The sequence below is a fragment of the Xyrauchen texanus genome, chromosome 7 (assembly GCF_025860055.1).
Source record: "Xyrauchen texanus isolate HMW12.3.18 chromosome 7, RBS_HiC_50CHRs, whole genome shotgun sequence".
In the NCBI taxonomy this organism is placed as follows: domain Eukaryota; kingdom Metazoa; phylum Chordata; class Actinopteri; order Cypriniformes; family Catostomidae; genus Xyrauchen; species Xyrauchen texanus.
The window spans coordinates 36,015,638-36,034,623 of NC_068282.1; the positions used below are offsets into that span (position 1 = coordinate 36,015,638).

At 40.7% G+C, this 18,986-nt stretch overlaps 1 protein-coding gene across 2 annotated transcripts in view; it reads right to left on the bottom strand.

The window, feature by feature from the left end:
- Nucleotides 1–227: 227 nt before the first annotated feature.
- iqca1 (IQ motif containing with AAA domain 1) overlaps nt 228–18,986 on the bottom strand; it is a 56,666-nt gene continuing 37,907 nt past the window's right edge. For both annotated transcript variants that reach the window (XM_052130500.1, XM_052130499.1), the window contains exons 15-19: nt 6,426–6,625; nt 4,172–4,258; nt 3,724–3,901; nt 3,287–3,525; nt 228–3,187 (exon numbers count right to left, since the gene is read on the bottom strand). In XM_052130500.1, the coding sequence (XP_051986460.1) occupies nt 3,035–3,187; nt 3,287–3,525; nt 3,724–3,901; nt 4,172–4,258; nt 6,426–6,625 (857 nt within the window). In that variant the 3' untranslated portion in view covers nt 228–3,034. The remainder of the gene's footprint in view (nt 3,188–3,286; nt 3,526–3,723; nt 3,902–4,171; nt 4,259–6,425; nt 6,626–18,986) is intronic.

Below are 18,986 nucleotides of genomic sequence, written 5' to 3' on the forward strand. Positions count from 1 at the left end.
GTAAACTTTAGAATTTATTTAACAAGACAATGCATATAATTTTATGGTTGTTTATTTAGATGTAAAAAGTATTATTTTGTAGTATAATTAATGGTAAAAATTTATATTACTGTATGTTTAACAAAAGAATACATGTACTTTTTTCTGTAAACTATTGTTAAAATTAAAGTGTTAAACAATAATCAGGCATTTACCAAAGTCTCTGCATGACCCATCACATTTTGTTAGATTTTATGGGAATAGTTATGTTTCTTCTTATTTTTAATATCAGTTATGTACATTATGGTGTTATGTGCACTGTCTCTACATTTGTATTCATTTATGCTCTTGGAACAGCCAATATTGTGTAACTAAGTCATGATGTGTCCTTTTCGTACTTACTACCGTGATTATCAATACATTTTAAAGTGAAACAAACTTCTTTTTATTAAATGTTTTGCTTGAAAAAACATTTGTGCACTAGTGTTAGTGTGGTCTCTTAAATACCACTTGGTTCGATATTTTATGATCTGATGCAATGACATTCATAAATTTGACATAAGTGTCCAAATATTTTTTGGGGCCACGGTTTTTAACTATGTGTAACAAAGAGTAAAATGAAAATGAGGAGGCGGGAACGGGACGAACAATCAAAAATAATGTTTAATGAGAAATTAAAATATAAAGAGAAAATATAAACACAAATGCACACACTGCAGCTGCATGTGGCTCTCTCTCTGAACTGCTGGGTCCGCTGCATTTATCCCTCTCCTTGGCTGATTAGCCCGATTGGGAGCCGGGCGTGCGTAGTCACGGCCTGGCCCCGCCCCCCTCCTTGTCTCTGAGTGTCTGGTCACCCAAAATTGAAAATCTGTCATAATGAACGTCCTGTTGGCTAAATTCAGTATAATTGCCAGTACATAGTAACTCACTTTAACGCTTACTAAAGCAAAAACAAACAAAAAAAAAAGATAAGTGTAGTCCATGCTACTCATGCATCATTTCTCCAAGTCTTTTGAAGGCATATGGTCATTTAGTATGATGAACAAGCCATACTATAAGTTATTCCCTCTCAAACCAAATCATTGTTTAAGTCTATAAAGTGCACTGAAATAAAATGGTGCCAATCAAACCAAAGATGATGATATCGATGTAGGCCCTGTCCCAAATGGAAGAATTTGGTGACGTACTGTAAGCGAGTGCAGACAAATGGAGCACTAGTCAGCAAGGCTATGAGGGTGCATGAGTTATAAAAGCATGCACTTGGGACATACTTCAAGGCTTAAATTAGATTTTAATCAGATTACTTTTTTATACATCATGATTTTCTTGTAAATACAATTTTAAAAATAATTATAAAATGTCATGACATTGATATTATTAGTCATGACATTGTTAGGGTGTGGAACACACTTTAAACGTACAATTGAATGTTTGTTTTTATTAAATAATTCCAATCTTATACAAACAAATGCATTGGACACCTGGATGGTTGCATGCAAGCTGCTTAAAACAGTCAAATGTGTAGAAAGGAGAACGTACATCGCTGAAGATCACAAAAATCCTTATGTTTATATACACACACAGTTTTTCAGGCATACGCATACATCTCACTGATATATTGAACACTGCAATTTAAATAGATATAATGAATCTTGAAAACTACAGCTATGCAGAAACATACTCTTTCATGTCTAAATATTTTTAAGACTCACTGAAATTTTTTAATAACACTGAAATCCTTGTTGAAACAATGATAGTGAAGATATTAGTTTTAGGTTACTTACTTTTAAAAGTAAAATTATTCAATAGAAAGAGTGATTCCTTCTCTAATAAACGAAATAAAACAACTTTTTTTAAACCAAGTATACACATCAAATTAAAAAGTGATACACACGAAAAGCAGTAGATCTATCGTTGACAATCAGAGAAAACAATTACTGACTCAATATTAAATCCGCTCTTGTTATCGTCTCGTCCGTCATAAATTTTTTTACCGGCAGGAAACTCCTGACTGCTGTTATTGGTCAAGAGGAGAAGGAGCATGTACTGTTGGGTAGTAGACCGTTGTGGAGCTCAAACCTTTTGAGTGTCAAATGGGAAACCCTACGGTCTCGTGGGCTTAGTGTGTCATTTGGGACAGGGCCATAGCTACCATATTTGATTTCAGAGCTGTTTACAGACATTATTAATGATTTGATTGGATTGGAGAGAGATTATCAATTTAAATTACAGTCTGTTCATCAAACAAAGTGACCGTATGCCTTCAACAGACTTGAAATATTATGCATTTGGGTGCTTTAACGTGTTAACGTGAGTCACTTTGTAGTGCCATTGTATTAAATTCAGCTAATGGGATATTCATCAATTAATTTTCTTTTGTGTTTTGCGGAAGGAAAAAAGATGGTTGTGGAACTTCATAAGGGTGAGTAAATGATGACAGAATTTTCATTTTTGGGCCAGCCATTCCTTTAAAGAAGCTTCAGGTCTAAGAGGTATAATATTGAGGATCTCAGTACTAAATAAAGCTCTAAAAGGAGGTCTGCTTGTCTGACTCATATACAATGGCTCATTTCAAAAACAGGTTTTTCCAAATGGTTAAACCAGCAGCTCAAATCAATTCTGCAATGTACTTTCTAGTACTGATGGTAAGTCCAACACACTCCTGATTTTAATAGATTATGATAAGAGATTTGTTATAATTTGCAGGCAATGCAATTTAATAGAAGATGCATGATCATGTATTATAAAGATGAAAAACAAAGTCACACAAAATGTTGTGAAAAGCACAGTGAGTAAAATTAGTAATCTACAATTACCTAGGATAAGAGTATTTCAATCGTCAGGATTAGAAAAACCAACAATTTATTAATAAAATTTACTGCAATAGTTTGGGGGAACAATGGAATGGATTAAAGCAAGTAAATAGACGCAACTCTCCATTTGAAAATGTGCTAGTGCCCTCTGCTGGCCAGAAGGGGTAGATACAATTTCATTCAGGATTCGATTGGATGACTTTTTACTAAATTGCATCCATCCAAAGGATAGGTTTTTCTTAGTTCTTTTTCTTTCTTTTTTTACTCTTCTCCTCCCTTCCTTTTTTCTGTAATTTCCCTCCTTTCTTCTTCCCATTCTTCTTATCTGCCTCCTCACTTGCCTTGGTTGCTTGTGTCCGTTTTTTCCCCAGAGGTGTCCGGCTGTACCAAGCCTGTCAATACAGAAAATACAAAAATGTACAACCAGTATACATGGCTATGACTGGGTTCAAGACATATGTCGCTTCAAAATACCACAACAAAAAACTGACCTTAAAAGTCTCTTCTTGTTCCTTGTAGACAGGGTCTTGCCTTGCAAGAGGGGGGATGAACTCTACAGCAGTGAGGGGTCTCTTGGTCTGCTGGTCGAGGCGGAAAGAGCTCAGAACATTCTGGATGGCCTGAAGAATATGACCTTGCGTGTAACCATCTGTAACCTTAGCTAGAGAGCTCAGGTCCAGCTTGGGGCCCAACTGAGCACCTCTTGCTTGAAGCATTTCCTTCCACAGAGCTAAACATAAAGGCAAAAGCTGCTTGCAACCTCTTTAAATAATATACACAATAATGTAGATTTACTGTAATAAACTAATAAGCAGATTTTGAGAACAGAACTTTAAAGAAATGTTAAGAACTATAAATGCCTCAACAACTTGATCTGTGAAAGCAATATCAGTATGAAACCTGGAACAAAACAGAGATTTTTACTTACTAAATCTTGATGCATAATCTGGTCTAGGGATCAAAATGATCTTCTTGTAAACTTTACAGAAAGGTTTGATGTCTGCATCAAAAGGTCTGTGAGTCGTCCCAACCACCAACACACGGTCCTCTGGCTTAATAGATTTCAAGAACTTTGGCAGATGTTTCTTAAGTCGTTTGGGCTCAATCTGTAAATTAAAGGAATGAAGAACATGTGCTGAGTACACAACCCATTAATCTTAGAGGTATTTAGGGTATCTTCCTCTTTATCCACAAGAGGACAGCAGAGGCCACCTCCTCACTTTGACATCAACTATTGATGTCATTGTGATGGTCTAGAATTAGATTTGTATGTATTAATGGGTCCAAAGTTGTGTGAGCTCAGTGTGTTTATTCAGTGTGTTAATGACTGTGAGTGTAGCTGACGTGATCTCACATAACCCTGTTAGCAGACAAACCTCTTTCTCCAGCTTTGGAACTTTCTTGTAGAATGTTTTCTCAGCATCACCAATCCAAATTATTGAGGGCTGCAGCTGGCGAGCCACCTGCCAAAAAACAGCAACAATTTTCGTCTAACGCTTGCCAAATGGTACAAAAACACAAACAATCATAATCTCATTCACAAACATACACTTATCAACAAGAGTGGAAACAACCTCCGAGAGGGATTAAAACCGGCGTCTCTGGCATGGGAGGTGGGCATACTAATGAGGAGTCTAAATCATCAGTCGCTAATGCGCCTCTTGAGCCTATGTTCCAATCACATGTTTATTCAAAGTGATGAATGGCTTCAGAAGACTCGGAATATGACTTCGGAGTGACATGGACTACTTTTGGGTGCTTTTTTACACTTTAAAATGAGATGGAAATGAGCGATCTAAACATTCGTAAAAATATATTTTGTGTTCTGCAGAAGAAAGTCATATCCGATCACATCATAAACAAAGCATTTTAGGAAACAGTGTCTAGTTAAATAGTTTAAAACTTAGAAAAACATGTCTATAGACCCCTGTATTCATAGTTGCACTGGGTTTGAACGTGTTTAAGTTCTCATCTTGAGCTGTCTGCAGTCTGTAAGTGTGGTTTGTTGCCTTCAGAGAGCTGAGGGTATATCCAGCTAGATTTGTGCTTACTGCCCCCTGCTGAAAACAAGAAGTTGGTACTTCAAGCTTGAATTGCTCCGATGGTTGGAACATTCTTATTATGGTCCAGGGCCATGATTATTTACGTAAAATTAAAAAAACTTAATCATATAATGAATCACACTAAATTAACACATTAAATCAACAGCCCTAATATATATAAATATGCATAAAAATATCTAAAAAACCTGTGTGTTCCTTCACAATTTACTTTAATGGAAGTTAAAAAAAATTAAGCAGCTTTCACATGACTTGCATCAGGGTGTCAATGCTCTGCTAAGTGCCACTCTACCCTCCACATAACTAGCGTTGCAGATAGTGAATTGAATTAGTTCATATAACTTCAGATCTGGATGCACACAAATTAAAAGGTAAATATTTTATAAAAATAAATCATGAGACATTTAATATATTTTTATAAATTTTGACAGTTTTTAAATATTTCTTGTTGCTTTGTACTCTAAAAGACATCACAAGTGAGGCAAAAATGTGTTTGAAAAACACTGTGTAAAGTAGGGCTTTCTGCAAATTCCTGCACATAAGCAAATTGTCAAGGAATCATTGGCTGTGGTCAGCGTCAATGGGTAAATGTTAAAATTGTTTGAATTTTGGGCACCACTTTACAACACTTGAAAGAAGTGTAACCTAGCACCAGGGGCAAAGCTGATGCTTCACTCCACAGACGTCAAGGTAAATGGCAGTGCTGATGTTAGTCATGTGGAATTTTTTAGGTTTAACAGAGAGCCCTGCAGAGGGGCAGGAAATTGGGGATGGGATTCATCTAAAATGTTTGAGCAAGCAGGAAGTTATGCTGACACCTGTTTTTAATCCCAACATGCATTAAGAGAGGTGCTGAAAGACCCAACATCCCACACAATGCTAAACAAAGAATTTCAGAATCCCCCTGCGTCATCCTGCCTTGTTTATCTGCTGTGCCAGATGCACTCACACACAGTTTTTCAAGCAGATTCAAACCTGGTGTTATTGTTAACACAACCACACAAATTTGTTATTAATTGATATTATCTCTTTATTTTCAGGGATATATATAACTAAAGGAATAAGGTCAAGGGGCAAGTTTTTTTTTTTTTTTGGCTTCCTTCAGTTTGTTTATGCACAGCAATAAACACTTCTCGAAATATTTCTAGGTAAACAGCATCCTTTGGGAAATGTCATGTTTGGTATGTTTATTGCCACAGCGACACCAGGTGGACAGTGTTTACATTTGTGTATTTAATCATGTCAGACTTTCTCTAAGAAAAACATAATATGTTACATATATATAACATATTACTCCATTTCATAACATGAAACATGATCTTAATGAAAAAGCCATTCACAATCTGTGCACAGATAATTTCAGACACCAAGTGAATTTTTAACTGGCTTTTAACTTTGATGTGTACCTAAAAGTGAATTTGAACTCTATTGAAGAATCTTTCAACCAGATATGTTGATCCTACAAGAATCTCAAAGAATTTCAACATTTAACTTTCTCGGAATCTTGGCTCTCTGCTTTCCATGTTCTCAGAAGGTATTTTCAGAGGGGCCTCAGATTTTTTCACCTCACCTTAAAGACCATGTGCAGGAGGTACTGCAGTCCGCTCTTGCCTGGATATTTGCCAGCTGTGGTTGCGGGAGAGAGGTCGAATAGGTTTGCCCCAGTCTCGGTGCACAGGGCATGGACCAACATCTTCTTTCCCACACCAGCAGGTCCGGTAAGCAGCAGAGCCCGGATTAAGGGGCCTCTCTCATGGACACACTGAGAGCCTATAGAAACCAGGATAGGGGGAGTGACTGTTGAAAACCTGAGGCATACAAAACGGTCTGGTTACGACTGTAACTGACTACAAGGGAACTCCTCCCTGGAGTGATGAACTCTGAAGCCCTTTAAAATCATGACAATATTTTGTGTCATTGTAAGCATATAAACAGTAGTGTGGCCAAGCATTTGCAGCATCTTGTTCCCTCCTTGCAGGTAACCAAAGTTTCAGGTGTAACCAGAATGTTCCCGTTCAAGACGGTCACTTCAATGCTGCATCAATAGCTGACACCATGGGAAATGTATACCATCATGCTGTGCTACTGATTTACACAGACAACTCAATGCCTACTAGCCAGTGGGGTAGTTAAAAAGGCTAGAATAGGAACGAAAAGAGAAAAAACTCAAACCATTGAAGGTTAGGTAATATAACAACGACACTATCCAAACCGGGAATTCAAGCACGGTACACCCATCGCTATCAACACTGGTGGGAAAAAAGAACAAAATGGTCGATGCCTGACAAATTAACATAATGCCACTAGCCGAGAGGGTAGCAGAACATTAACACATAGCTTTTCACACAGAAAAGAGCCAAAGAACTACATGGTCATAAGACCGAAAGACACAAACGGCACTAGCTAGAACCTTAACCTCATTCGCACTGGGCTCTGATCCTGGGATATTGGTGGGATCAATTCTGGGGAGCCTTCTGTGTGAATGGAAGTCGTGCTGGAATGCCTGAAAATTTGTGTGAACAAAAGCAGAGCAGATACTGTGAAGAGTGTGTTGTAGTGATGATATATTTATCATGCAAAGGAGAACATTTGTGTACAGAATAGAGATTCAACAGTTTCACGGTGTACTGCGGTTGAAAGAAATGAACTCCTAATTATCCCCATCAACTAATTGGCTCTATAACTGTTCTCTCTCCTCTCCACCAATAGCTGGTGTGTGATGAGCGTACTGGAGCACTACGTCTGTCGTCTCATCATCCAGGTGAATGCTGCACACTGGTGGAGGTTGAGAAGTGTCCCCTGTTCACTGTGTGATGTGCTTTCAGTGTAGTGTCAGAAAAGCACTATATAAATATAACATTCATTCACTGCAAATTATTAGTTTTTTTAAATATAATTTTTCTATTATTTAATATTAAATATTAGAAAAATTATATTTAAAAAAAATATTAATATTGGAATGTACCTTGATACCATGCATTTATTTGTTTATTTTTGATGGTTATTTTCACTTTTAATCTTTATTGTTCTTGGTAGGCATTTCAATTGGTAGACAGCAGCAGGGCTGGACTGGTAATCTGGCATGCCGGGCATTGTCCCGCTGGGCCGACGTACTTTGGAGCCGATCAGGGCGGACTGGCCATCGGGAGAACCGAGGGGAAACAAATGGGCCGCGACAAGCAAAAATGAGCTGCGTGTTATGCAGAACGGACCACAAAATGGCGCCGTGAAATGCAGAAAAGTACAGCCGATTTCTCTTCCCAGTCCAGCCCTGGACAGCAGTCAATAACACAAAAACAGTTAACATCGAATGAAACATCTTATCGGCTATTTAGAAAAGTAGGCTAACAGTCGAAATAAAATCAATACATCTGGCAAATTTGATCATTCAAATCTCACACAGGGAGCAGGGAGCTACTCGTCATACACACAGAAGATTAATCTAACCAGCAGTTTAAGTTGTACCATCCACAATTTATTTGTTTACAAAAGAACGAAAGAGTGGGCTTCTTGAGAGAAAAGACGTGGATATCAGTAAACTTAAGATGCTGTACATTAGACGTCACACCGTGATGTCACCTTTTGTCTTTATGGGATTGTCCTGGAATGTGTGTGAATGTGAGCACAGTTTATGGGAAAGCTTTAGCAGTGTGAACAGGGCTAGACATTAACACCCGCCTACCTGCCAGACATTCAAACCCTGGACAGACCTCTGCTTTCTACTGGTAGGAGTACCCTTGCAGCAGGTGTCCCGATGCATCCTGGTCACGACCGACGCCTCCAGGCTGGATTGGGGCGCTGTGTGCAATGGGCACGCAGCTGCGGGCCATTGGAGAGGGGCCCCACTGTGCTGCCATATCAATTGCCTAGAGTTGCTGACTGTTTTCTTTGTTTTCTTTCCAGTTCCTCACATTAGTTCGGGACAAACATGTCCTAGTCAGGTCAGACAGCACCACCGTGGTAGCGTACATAAATCGCCAAGGTGGCTTACGCTCCCGCCACATGTCGCGACTCACCCGTCGTCTCCTCCTTTGGAGCCAGCAGCAACTCAGATTGCTGCATGCCACTCACATCCCCGGCAAACTCAATGTGACAGCATACGCGCTGTCACGACAATGCTTGCCCAGCGGAGAGTGGAGGCTTCACCCCCAGTCGGTTCAGCTGATTTGGGAACGATTCAGCAAGGCCCAGGTAGATCTGTTTGCCTCCCGAGAGACCTCACACTGCCTGCTCTGGTATGCCCGAACAGAGGCTCCCCTCGGGGCAGACGCACTGGCACACAGCTGGACCGCGGGGCTGTGCAAGTATGCATTGCCCCCAGTGAGCCATCTTGCACAGGTGCTGTGGAAGGTCAGGGAGGATGAGGAACAAGTCACACTAGTGGCTCCCTATTGGCCCACCCGGGTCTGGTTCTCGGACCTCATACTCCTCGCGACAGCCCCTTCCTGGCAAATTCCCCTGAGGAAGGATCTCCACGTCTGGCCCCTGGATGGGACGCAGAAGATCTAGCTGGTCTACCACCTACCGTCGTAGACTCGATCAACCAAGTCAGAGCCCCTTCTACCAGGCATCTCTACGCCCCGAAGTGGCTCTTGTTCGCAAATTGGTGTTCTTCCCGAGCCGAAGACCCGCAGAGGTGCGCAGTTAGGTCAGTGCTCTTATTCCTGCAAGAGAGGCTGGAGGGGAGGCTGTACCCTTCCACCCTAAAGGTGTATGTCGCTGCTATCGCGGCCCACCACGACGCAGTAGACAGCAAGTCCTTGGGTAAGCACGACTTAATCATCATGTTCCTAAGAGGCGCCCGGAGGTTAAATCCCTCCCGGCCAAGCCTGTTCCCCTCCTGGAACCTCTCGGTAGTCCTTGCGGGCCTCCAGAGACCTCCCTTTGAGCCGCTAGAATCAGTTGGACTCAGGGCCTTCTCTCTTAAGACTGCCCTGCTGATCGCGCTCGCCTCCATCAAGAGGGTCGGGGACCTGCAAGCGTTCTCTGTCAGTGACACTTGCCTGGAGTTCGGTCCGGCAGACACATACTTGATCCTAAGACCGCGACCAGGTTACGTGCCCAAGGTTCCTACCAAGCCCTTTAGAGACCAGGTAGCGAACCTGCAAGTGCTGCCCCGGGAGGAGGCAGACCCAGCCCCTTCGTTGCTGTGTCCGGTATGTGCTTTACGTACCTACCTGGAAGGCACGCAGAGCTTTAGATGTTCTGAGCAGCTCTTTGTCTGCTTTGGGGGACAGCGGAAAGGGAACGCTGTCTCCAAACAGAGGATTTCCCACTGGGTAGTGGATGCCATTTCATTGACCACAACCAGGTCGTACCCCCCCCCTTGCAGGTCCGAGCTCACTCAACAAGGAGTGTTGTGTCCTCGTGGACAATGGCCAGGGGCACCTCCCTGGCAGACATATGTAGAGCAGCAGGTTGGGCAACACCCAATACCTTTATGAGATTTTACAGTCTCAGGGTTGAGTCAGTATCATCCCGTGTTTTGTCAGGTCTGAGCTAGTAGAACTCGGTAACATGCTGATGGGCTGGCCGGGTGAATCGCTTGCATATAGTGCCCTTTCCCTTGGTTGAGGTAAAATTGTGCGTTTTTTCTCCCAGGAGATCCCACTCCTTGGATCCCTGGCCTTGTGGGTCCGCAGTTCAGTGGAGGAACTCGCCGACCCAATCCACTGCGGGTACTTAATCTACCCTGTACTGGAATAGGTGCTCCACAGGTTATGGAATCCTACGCGGACTACCCCCCTGTGTGTATTATCCGTGGTATGGTCCACTTACAAAAGTGGACTCGCGTTTTCCTTAGGCAGTCCCCGGCTGCCCTCCGGTCGCCGTGTTGTAGCAACTCCCCCTCCATGAGGCTGGATCTACCACCGCACCACTTTCCACATGTCACCTAAAAAACCATGTGACGTATTCACCACTCTTACCTCTCCTTTCGGGCAGGTGTGGTCTCCGCAGGGTCTTACCCCCTGAAAGAATAGGAAACTGGGTAAGACCCCCTTCCCTTGATGCATGTAAGGGCCCCAGCCGTTTATTACTCTATGCGAGAAACATAGAGAGAAAAGAGGCCCAGCCAGGCTCGGCCTGTTCCCAGGTTGGCAAGCGTCGCCTTGTTCCCCTGTCTAGGGTAACCAGAAGGCTTCCGACGACTTTTTGGGGGGCATTGGAGAAGGGTACGTACAGTCTGACACAGCTGGTCACCTGTGCATGTAAAATTCCTGCCCGCTCCTGTGTCAGCAGAACACGTACATGGCTCAGCGCATGGCGTGATTTAAATTGGACCCCTAGTGTTGCTTCTCCGACACAACATCGAGAGAGCGACAGATGGGGAACGTCTAGGTTGCAGATGTAACCTCCATTCCCCGATGGAAGGAACCAGACGTTTTGTCCTCCCGGCCACGTCGCTAAGCTGAGCCACTGTAGTGGCCGGACCATTTCCGGCTCCTCAGAAAAATCCTGAATGAACTCATAGTATTTCCTCGCCTTTATACCCGTATGTCCAGAGGCGGGGTATGCAAATACTATCTGCCAGCTTCTCATTGGCCTTTTTTCATAGATCAGAGGCATATTCGGCGCTCAAGAGAGGCCCCTAGTGTCACTTCTCCGACACAACGTCTCGTTCCATCCATCAGGGAACAGAGGTTACATCCGAAACTTTAAGCCATGTTGCCATGCTGTTCTTTAGAATGACTAATTCGGAAAAATTCTTGGATAAAATTAATTATAAACTACATCAAGATTTTAGTCATGTGGTCTTGAAAATGGTCACATTTCCTTTAATATTCTTTTAAGAATTTTTAAGCACATTTGTAAATTCACTAGTTAATTTTAAATGGTCCAGTATAACAACTGAATTTTGTAAATGTATCTATCTCAATTACTATGAGTTTAAGAAGGTTGCATGCATCGTAATTATAAGTGACAGGTAAGATGGCTTTAATAAAACAAAATGTAATCATTATTATGTTCTTCAGTGTCTGTACACATTCCCTATTGAACGTGCTTTGTGTGTTAGAGAATGCAGTTGCAAATATTAAGCAAAATTTTCCATTATTGATCAAAAGTGTGTCTCTCCCTTGTGATTGGTGAACGTTAGGTATTTGATTGATAAATTATGTTTATAAAGATAATTTTGTATTTGTTACCTGTAAACTATTTGGTGCTTCTCTTGCATTTCAGTATCAATCCTGCAGCTTTATTTTCTTTCTCCCGGTGAGTTGCGCATTTGCTTTTTATTCTTGCATCGGTACCCAACAGTACCAATATTAATCTGTATATATTAGGTTGAAGTGCATTGATGTGGGGAGCTTAGTGTATAGGAGCCATTCTCACAGGAGGTAAGGCATTTATTTGGGCTTTACTGGGGTGGTTTATAAAGGGTTCCAGTTTTGTCTTTTAATTGTTTTCATAACTTTGCCATTATAGGTGCTGTGTGGCCCTGCACAACAAGGGTGGCCAGACGTCCCACTTTTCCCAGGACAGTCCCGTATTTAAGCACTTTTCTAGTGTCCCGACTTATTCTGAAAAAAATCATGTTTTTCCCATATTTCCACTCTCCTAAAATGTCTCTATCGCATATGCAGCTTTCTCAGTCACGTGAGTATTCTAATAAAATAATTCAAAGGTAGCCAAGGATACTACGGGTTGTAAAACCAATAAAATTACACTGTGTTATTTGAAGTACATGATTGGATTAAACTATCCAATCTCAATCCCCATCCAATAGATGTCCAGTTAGTGAACTGATTGAAGAGTCAGTTCGAAAGAGCACACCGATGAAATTGCGGCTGGAAAAATGTCAAGGAAGCGAGAACGTACATTTAATGGGGTTCTTCAAAAAGAGTTTAAATTTCTAAAAAAAGGAGTCACAGACAGAGCCTAGTAAATTGAGGTGTGAGATTTGTGGAGCACGCTTTTCCATCGCCCATGGAGGTTGCACCGACATTACGCAGCTTGTTCATACAAAAAAAGGATGTGAATGATGCTAAAATAAGTGTTCCAAACCAAGTGTTTGCAATTTTTTTGGGAAATAAAGTTTGAATCTGACAAGGTGCATGCAACTGAAGGACTTTTTGCTCATCTTTCTGTTGTCCATGGCCATAGTTTTAAGTCGGCTGACTGCACTGTGAAATTGATCAAGAAATTGTATGATCTTATGAAATTTTCTTCTGCCAGCAGCAAATCTGAAGCTGTCATATGCAACATACTCACATTTGTGCAGCTGGACTTTCAGAAATTACTGCAGCGTGGCAACACACGTTTTCTCTCTTTTGGTCAAGCACTTGAAAGAATATTACACATTTTCAATGGTCTGTGTGCATATGTTCTTTCTCAAGAAAAATGCCCAAAGTTTCTAAGAGACATTTTCAGAGATCACTAAACTTTGGATTGGCTTCGCAATCAAGCACACTGACAGTTTTAAACGTGCACTGGAGATAGTAGAGCAAGACCACTGAAGGGGTGGATTTTCAAAATCCTTATATTTTATCATCCTCATTTATTGCTATTATATTAATACATTTTCTATTTTTATTTTACTATAAGGTGCAAGTAACATGTATGTGATCTGAGGGGTGACTGAGGGTCTGGCTTATGCCAGGAGTGCAGTAACCGTGATTACACGTTTTTTCAGAATTCTGGAGAATATTAATTTACTGTATCTTGTATTTATTCACAAACAAATGCATCTGTTATTATTATTACATAATTAATCAACTTTTCGATAACCATTTGATTCTATTTTATTAAATTATTCATTGTATGAGAGAGAGAGAGAGAGAGAGAGAGAGAGAGAGAGAGAGAGAGAGAGATTTTAGTTTCTTCAATGTGATATTATACAATGTTTCGTTTGGCATTGTGTATGCTTTCTGTGTTTTCTCATGCTCTATGTCCTAATGTTCCACAGATGATGAGGCCTGACATTCCAGCAAGTCTTTGGGAGAAGGCCTCTATTCCGGTGGAGAAGATAGCACTGATACTTTGAATGTCTAAATAACTTATGTCTCTGAATTATTTATGGTTATTGTGCCCTCTCAAACGTGACTTTGCCATAGTCGAAAAAACTTCCAAGGATTTTAATTGCTCTCCTTGGAACCCCTTTGACATAAATAAATAAGGAGTAGCCATAACTGATAGCTAACCTCTGATATCTGACCATAAGTTTGTTTCAACCAAGGATGGGACCTCGATTCATGTTGTGGCTAACAATTATTGTTTGCACGAAGATGGAAGCAGTCCATATTTGTAATATGTTAAAATGTTTGAAGTAGTTGACCTACCAGAATTCTAGAAATTGTTGTAATATAACACCCTTAATGTAATTTGCATATGACTATATTTACATTGGAAAGTTTGTAGAACTTGACTTCCTGTCTGTTCTCATCGACTTGTGATGCTTATTGAACATGCAGAGAACAATCAGAGTAAACTCTCTCATTTGACTGCAAAACCTGACACTTGACAGTTTTATGTTTCAATATACATATTGGGGACCCAGCTGTTACCCTATACCACATATATAGACACAAAAGTGGCTTTGAACATTCATGACATGAGAAAAGTCTTGCAGGCCAGGCTAAAGGAATCATTCATACACTCTGACAGAAAAAAAGTAGTTGGATACCCAGACTGAAGCTGGTGAAATTCGAGCTGATAATTTCTTTTGTGCAGTCAGAAACTTTTATTCAGCATAGGTGGATTACCTCCAAAATTGGAGCTGCTCATTGAAGAACACTGAAAAACTTGAGTTCTACTCCAGAATCCCCGCTCTCATTTTGATTGACGAAACCTCTCTCTTTGACGAAGTGGGCTTGCAAGAAAAAACATTGTCACTTGTCACATCACTGAGTGGAACATGAACAAGATGACCATGTCTGAGAGATGGACAGATGTTTTTCGTGAGCTGGAGAGCAAGACCATCAAGTTCGGAGTCTAAGCCAAGGTCGTGGAGTTTGTTTCATGCGTGCCTGGGACATCTGCATCTGTGGAGCATGTGTTCTCATTAATGAACCAATCATGGACACCGGACAAATCTCGATTCAGTGTAACAGTCATGAAGGCAATGCTTTTCACCTGTTTCACCAAGCGCAAATTGAGGAAACATCCCTGCCAGCGAAAAGTACAAGGCGACAACCGTTCTAATTCGCAGTGATCTGTGCCTAGGTATGGATACGTCAATTTAATTTTTGCTGGGAGGAGGCTGTCCTGTTTTCCACAAGCAGGAATATGGTCACCCTATTTATAATGCTAGCTGCTGTTTCTTCATACCTGATTCTTTACATCTGTTCCAGTGTGCTGTTTCATCAGAGTCGGTTCATTTGTTTGTTTTTCCAAACTTGTTGCATTAAATTTGTTTCTGCATTGTACAGTGTAAAACATGAAAAAAAATACCTTGTTATAAGTAGCATAAGTGTGTACTGTATGCTGTTCCAGAAAGAAAAATACTAAGATACACATACACGTTTTTATAATGAATGCTTGCCAAATAAGAGCGATCTCCAATGAGTTGGGCTCAGGTGCATTCAATAAGGCAGAAGATCCATATCAGGTTTCGTGATAATAATAACGTGGGAAATTGCATAATAAAAGTAACTTAAACGTATATTTACACCAGCACGTATAATACACATTTAAGTTAAACAGAAACTGGAGCTGGCAAAACTAACACTGAAACTTCTACCTTATCTCCAGAAGTTAGTTGTTGGCTCATTAATTTGACATTCGGTTTCTCCTACCCATGCTCTCTGGAACTGACAATTTTACAATGGTTTCATTAGCATATTTAAGTTAAAGAATATATGACTATATCATACAGGTATAAAACGGAACTCTTTCATTGAATGGCGCTTGTAAGGGGCCGTCTAAAAATTCCATCCACAGCACTAAAACGTCAGAGGTGTCCAAGTATACATTCGTTAATTAATTCTATTCAAGTGTAAGTTATGCATACAATTTACAACCTTTAGAATTTGTACATGTTTTTTTAATAACAGTTTTTAACGACGACAGTCCTGTTCGCAGAGGTCATCGACACAGTCCTGTCACCAATGACCAGTCTGTTCAGCCTTGTGAGGTCCCTGCCCAGTTTGACCAGCCCTCTGCGGTCCTCACTTGGTCCAGGACCCAGTCCTGTCCCCTACAATTACAACCAATCTGCCCAGTCCTCTGTGGCCTTGTTCCCCTGTCTAGGGTAACCAGAAGGCTTCCGACGACTTTTTGGGGGGCATTGGAGAAGGGTACGTGCAGTCTGACACAGCTGGTCACCTGTGCATGTAAAATTCCTGCCCGCTCCTGTGTCAGCAGAACACGTACATGGCTCAGCGCATGGCGTGATTTAAATTGGACCCCTAGTGTTGCTTCTCCGACACAACATCGAGAGAGCGACAGATGGGGAACGTCTAGGTTGCAGATGTAACCTCCATTCCCCGATGGAAGGAACCAGACGTTTTGTCCTCCCGGCCACGTCGCTAAGCTGAGCCACTGTAGTGGCCGGACCATTTCCGGCTCCTCAGAAAAATCCTGAATGAACTCATAGTATTTCCTCGCCTTTATACCCGTATGTCCAGAGGCGAGGTATGCAAATACTATCTGCCAACTTCTCATTGGCCTTTTTTCATAGATCAGAGGCATATTCGGCGCTCAAGAGAGGCCCCTAGTGTCACTTCTCCGACACAACGTCTCGTTCCATCCATCAGGGAACAGAGGTTACATCCGAAACTTTAAGCCATGTTGCCATGCTGTTCTTTAGAATGACTAATTCGGAAAAATTCTTGGGTAAAATTAATTATACACTACATCAAGATTTTAGTCATGTGGTCTTGAAAATGGTCACATTTCCTTTAATATTCTTTTAAGAATTTTTAAGCACATTTGTAAATTCACTAGTTAATTTTAAATGGTCCAGTATAACAACTGAATTTTGTAAATGTATCTATCTCAATTACTATGAAATACTATGCACTCCTGGTCCTCTGCCCACTCCCTGGACCAGTTCATTATTCCTGTTGGGTGTGGACACCAGGAGGCTTCCATTAAGGGGTGTACTGTCATGATCCTTCTCTGTCTGCTCTTCTGTCCTTGCCAGTTGTTTGTCTGTGTGAGCTTGTGTTGTGTATGAGCACATGGCTTAGTCTAGTGTTTATATTTGCTATGTGCTCTCCCAACTCTGCCCCCTCATTCCCTCTGGCCTCTCCCCTAGTTTAGTCCTCGTTATGTTGATTGGCTTCACTTGTTTCCTCTTGAGTTTTGTCTGTATTTATTGTGCTCCCTTCCTCTTGTGTTTGTCGGATCGTTTAATTCCCATGTCTGTTTACCAGTGTTCGTGTGTTACTCCTCTGTCTGGTTAGTTATCTTGTGTTTTGTTACGTTTGTTTTCTTATAATTTTCTCCCAAGTGAGTGTTTTGTGTTTTAAGTTTGTTTTTCTTTTGTTTAATAAAATATTTTGTTTCACTTATTCCTGCATTTGGGTCCTCCTTCCTGCTAATCTCCTGACATTCATGGTCTGACCTGTGCTTAATGCCACTGTTAAAAAAAATGGAATGAAAGGTAAACTTTCACAAGGAAAGCATAATTTAGATTGTAAAAGGTGTTAAAATCTGGACTTAAATGGACAAATTATTTAAAAATGTATTATTTATTACTCAATTCTACTCCTGTTCTTACTGGCTATGCATGCCTTCAGATATTAGCTTACAGTTGAAGTCAGAAGTTTAAATACACCAAATACATTTAAACTCAGTTTTTCACAATTCCTGACACTTAATCATAGAAATCATTCCCTGTCATGAGTCAGTCAGGATTACTACTTTATTTTAAGAATGTCAGAATAATAGTAGAGCAAATTATTTATTTCAGCTATTATTTCTTTCATCCCATTCCCAGTGGGTCAGAAGTTTACATACACTTTGTTAGTATTTGGTAACATTGCCTTTAAATTGTTTAACTTAAATTTTGGGTAACCTTCCACAAGCTTCTCACAATAAATTGCAGGAATTTTGGCCCATTTCTCCAGAGAGAACTGGTGTAACTGAGTCAGGTTTGTAGGCCTCCTTGCTCGCATATGCTTTTTCAGGTCTGACCACAAATTTTCTATCGGACTAAGGTCAGGGCTTTGTAATGGCCACTCAAATACCTTGACTTTGTTGTCCTTAAGCCATTTTGACACAACTTTGGAGGTATGCTTGGGGGTATCATTGTCAGTTTTAGGAAGACCCATTTGCAACCAAGCTTTAACTTCCTGGCCTATGTCTTGAGATGTTGCTTCAATATACCCACATAATTTTCCTTCCTCATGATGCCATCTATTTTGTTTAGTGCACCAGTCCCTCCTGCAGCAAAGCACCCCCACAACATGATGCTTTCACTCCCATGCTTCACGGTTGGGATGGTGTTCTTCGACTTGCAAGCCTCACCCTTTTTCCTCCAAACATAACCATGGTCATTATGGCCAAACAGTTACATTTTTGTTTCATCAGACCAGAGGAAGATCTTTCAGGTTATATAGGACCCATTTTACTGTGGATATAGATACTTGTCTACCTATTTCATCCAGCATCTTCACAAGATCTTTTGCTGTTGTTCTGGGATTGATTTGCACTTTTTGCACCAAGCTATGTTTATCTCTAGGAGACAGAATTCATCTTCTTCCTGAGCCGTATAATGACTGCATGATCCTGTGGTGTTTATTATTGCATACTATTGTTTGTACAGACAAACGTGGTACTTTCAGTCCTTTGGAAATTGCTCCCAAGGATGAATCAGAATTGTAGAGGTTCACAATTTTTTTTTCTGAGGTCCTCCAATTGACTCCAATTAGCCTATCAGAAGCTAATTGCCTAAAGGCTTGACTTAATTTTCTGGAATTTTACAAGCTGCTTAAAGGCACATTTAATATAGTGTATGTAAAATTCGGGCCCACTGGAATTATGATATAGTCAATTAAAAGTGAAACAATCTATCTGTAAACAGTTGTTGGAAAAATGACTCATGTCATTCACAAAGTAGATGTCCTAATAGGAAATCGGTGGAGGGGTTAAAAAAAATAGTTTAATGACTTCAACCTAAGTGTATGTAAACTTCTGAATTCAGCTATATATCATTAGGCTTGTGTCCTGCTGAACTCACAGCATTTTT